Source organism: Chiloscyllium plagiosum, chromosome 30 (assembly GCF_004010195.1).
Source record: "Chiloscyllium plagiosum isolate BGI_BamShark_2017 chromosome 30, ASM401019v2, whole genome shotgun sequence".
In the NCBI taxonomy this organism is placed as follows: Eukaryota; Metazoa; Chordata; class Chondrichthyes; order Orectolobiformes; family Hemiscylliidae; genus Chiloscyllium; species Chiloscyllium plagiosum.
Genome location: NC_057739.1, coordinates 41,725,406 through 41,728,893, shown reverse-complemented (window position 1 = coordinate 41,728,893; position 3,488 = coordinate 41,725,406). Strand labels below are relative to the sequence as shown.

General features: G+C 44.5%; 1 protein-coding gene across 1 annotated transcript in view; it reads right to left on the bottom strand.

The window, feature by feature from the left end:
* The window catches only part of c30h9orf78 (chromosome 30 C9orf78 homolog), a 19,570-nt gene extending 16,082 nt beyond the window's left edge, over nt 1-3,488 (bottom strand). Inside the window, exon 1 of the mRNA XM_043720517.1 lies at nt 3,285-3,488. Coding sequence (XP_043576452.1) covers nt 3,285-3,364 — 80 coding nt within the window. The 5' untranslated portion in view covers nt 3,365-3,488. The remainder of the gene's footprint in view (nt 1-3,284) is intronic.

Below are 3,488 nucleotides of genomic sequence, written 5' to 3'. Positions count from 1 at the left end.
CCTTCCTAACCTGCAATCTTCTTCCTGACCTCTCCGTCCCCACCCCCACTCTGGCCTATCACCATCACCTTAACCTCCTTCCACCTATCGCAATTCAACGCCCCTCCCCCAAGTCCCTCCTCCCTACCTTTTATCTTAGCCTGCTTGGCACACTTTCCTCATTCCTGAAGAAGGGCTCATGCCCGAAACGTCGATTCTTCTGTTCCTTGGATGTTGCCTGACCTGCTGCGCTTTTCCAGCAACACATTTTTAGCAATGTAGTTAACTGTCAATTACCTCCCTGAAATAGCCTTGTGGGCAACTCCATCATATCAACTAGCAACCACCAATAAGCAAGAAAGGGCAACTGCTTCAGGGAAGCCCACAGGGATTCTTGTGGTGCAGTAGCAGTGTCCCTACCCCTGGACTGGGGGGCCTGGGTGCAATCCCATCTGCTCTAGAGTTGTGTAATAACATCTCTGAACAGGTTGATTGGAAAAATAGGTCAGGAAAGTCCATAAAGAAATGATAGGACTCTTACGGCACAGTGGCAGTGTCCCTACTTCTGGGCTGTGGAGGCTGAGGTTCAAGTCCCACCTGATCTCTAATCAGGCTAATTTAAAACAAAAAGATCAGGCTAGTCCACAAAGAAATGAAAAGGCTCTTTTGGTGCAGTGGTAGTGTCCATGCCTCTGAGCCAGAAGACCAAGGTTCAAGGCATGTCATAACATCTCTGAACAGGATCATTTAAAATATCCACAGAGAAATGAATTATTGCTTTTAAGGGCTTTTGCAGCCCTGATTCCAGGTTCAAGTCCTGGTCACTCTGATATTGTGTAACAATATCTCTAAACGTTTGACTAGAAAATATCTGAATCATTGCTTTACAATCTTTACAACCATGTGGGAGGAAAATCAAATGGATGTCATAGTCTCACATACATTGTCGTAATTGTGAAGACTAAAAAGCATTGACACATGCAATGTTGTGGTGGGGGAACAGGATGATGTGGAGAGGATATTGCCTTTATAGGAAAGACGAAAACTAATTCAAAAATTAAAGACTCTTCCACTTGAGGCAGAGATGAGAACTGATTTCTCTCAAAGGCTAGTTAGTTGGTAGAATTTTTTTTTCTGAGAGCAGTAGAGGCTGGATCATTGAATTTTGTTTTAAGGCAGACATAGAGGTTTGATTAACAAAACAGTATTAACTGGATAAGAAAATACAGTTGAGGTCACAAACTTATCAAATGGCACAGCAGGCTGGAGGGACCCTATCAACCAACTTCTGGCTCTTAATTCCTATGTCTGTCAGGAGGAAAGCCTCAGCGACTGATGGCTATTTTCAATCTTTACAAACTTAAGAACATTTTATGAGGATGAAGACTGATCATTTACTGGCGAGGCAGCCACCAAACTGTATGTATTCACTCACTCAGACAATGGTTTAGACTTTAGGAGTCAGCTATGGCCCAGTGAGTACCACTCTGTCTGCTCCACTCCATGTCTTGACCACAGTTATCTAGGGTGGTGGTCAGATGTAGTATTAAGGGAGTGCCAGACTGTTGGAGGTCCTGTTTCTCTGCTGAGACACAAAACACTTCTTGAATGGATGTCAAATCAGAGAATCATATAAACCCTGCAGTGCAGATAGAGGCCATTCTGCCTATCAAGTCTGCACCCACCCTCTGGAACGCATACCCACCCCTACACCCACCAATCCCCCTAACCCACATTTACCATTGCTAGTCTACACAACCATGTACACTACAGCATAATTTATCACTGTCAATCCACCTAACCTGCACATTTTTGGACTGGGAGAAAGTGAGGAATGCAGATGTTGGAGAGTCAGAATTGAAAAGTGTGGCACTGGAAAAGCACATCAGGTCAGACAGCATCTGAGGAGCAGGACTGTCGATGTTTATGCCTGAAACATTGACTCTCCTGCTCCTCGGGATGCAGCCTGACCTGCTGTGCTTTTCCAGCGCCACACATCTTTGGACTGGATTAATATCTAATGGCTGCTACTTTCCAGAGCAAGGAAGCTCCCCCATTGAAGAAGCAAAGCAAATGCAGGAAATCTAAGATAAAAATTGAAACTCAAAACACATGAAATAGGAGCAGGAATAGACTATCCAGCCCATCAAACCCATTTTGCCATTCAACACAATCCTCTAACTGATGGCTGATCCTCTATCTCAAATCCAAAACTACCCAAGATTCAACAAATAAACAGTGACTAATTGGTAGATTGAACACAACTACAACACGTACTAGAAAGATTCTGGGGATACCGAGCAGGTCAGACAGCAGCTGCGGTTAGATAGAGCGAGTTGATGTTTCAAGTCAAATATAGCTCTGATATCAGACTTAAGATGTTACTCCAATTCTTCTCTCCATTAGTGCTGCCAGACCTGTTGAATATTTCCTGGTGTTTGGGTCAATATTTATCCTTCAATCAACAGCACAAAACAGACGCACACAGTCTGGTTATCATCACATTCATGTTGTGGGGGTTTGCTGTGAACAATCTTGGTTGCTGCGTTTCTTTGATGTGGAGCTGCTGGTGTTGGACTGGGTTGGACGAGGTCAAAACTCAAACGACACGTTGTAGTCCAATGGGTTTATTTGAAAGCACTAGCTTTTTGGAGAATTGCTCCTTCATCAGGAGCTAGTGAGAGAAGAAGACCTTAGACACAAAATTTATAAGGAAGAGATCAAAGGATCATACAACTAATGCGAACAAATTGAACATCCCTAAGATGCTCTTAAACCTTTAATCAGTTAGATTGGAGGTGCAAGTTTCGATTGATCAATATGCAAATCCCAGAATTTCTTTCAAGTCACGGCCCCGAGATAACTTAAGGTGTTATCAAGATAAAGGTGGTGACACCTCTGGTCAGACAATGTACGTTAGGTGTGAGGGATTTCCTGCAATACAATACTTCATGGTAGACAAGCAGGAGGCTGGAAGAACACAGTAAGCAAGGGCTGAAGAAGGGTTATACTCGAAACATTGACTTCTCCACCTCCTGATGCTGCCCAGCTTGCTGTGTTCTTACAGCCTCCTGCCTGTCTACCTTGCATTCCAGCATCTGCTGATTTTTTGTCTCTTATACAAGACTTCATTGGCTGTCCAGTTCGTTGGGGAATCCTAAAAGGCGCTGTACAAAGACAAGACCTTTCCCTCCAGAAGCCTGAAACCTTTAAGCAGTTAACTGTTCAGGAATAGGTTGAAGAATCTCCCCGGTTGGGCTGGAGGGCGAGAGGCCTCCACGGACCACTGAAGCCTCGGCTCTCACCTGACCTCCACCACCCTCTGCTCGTCCTCCTCATCCGACTCCTCGTCTCTCCTCCTGCGGTAGCTTTTCCCCGCCGGCATTTTGGACCCAATACAACTTTCTTTTTCCTTAAACACAATTTATTTTCGAAACCCTTCAATCACATCGACTTGCACTGCGTACTAACAGCGGGGGAAGGTTTTGCAGGACGGACATAACACACTT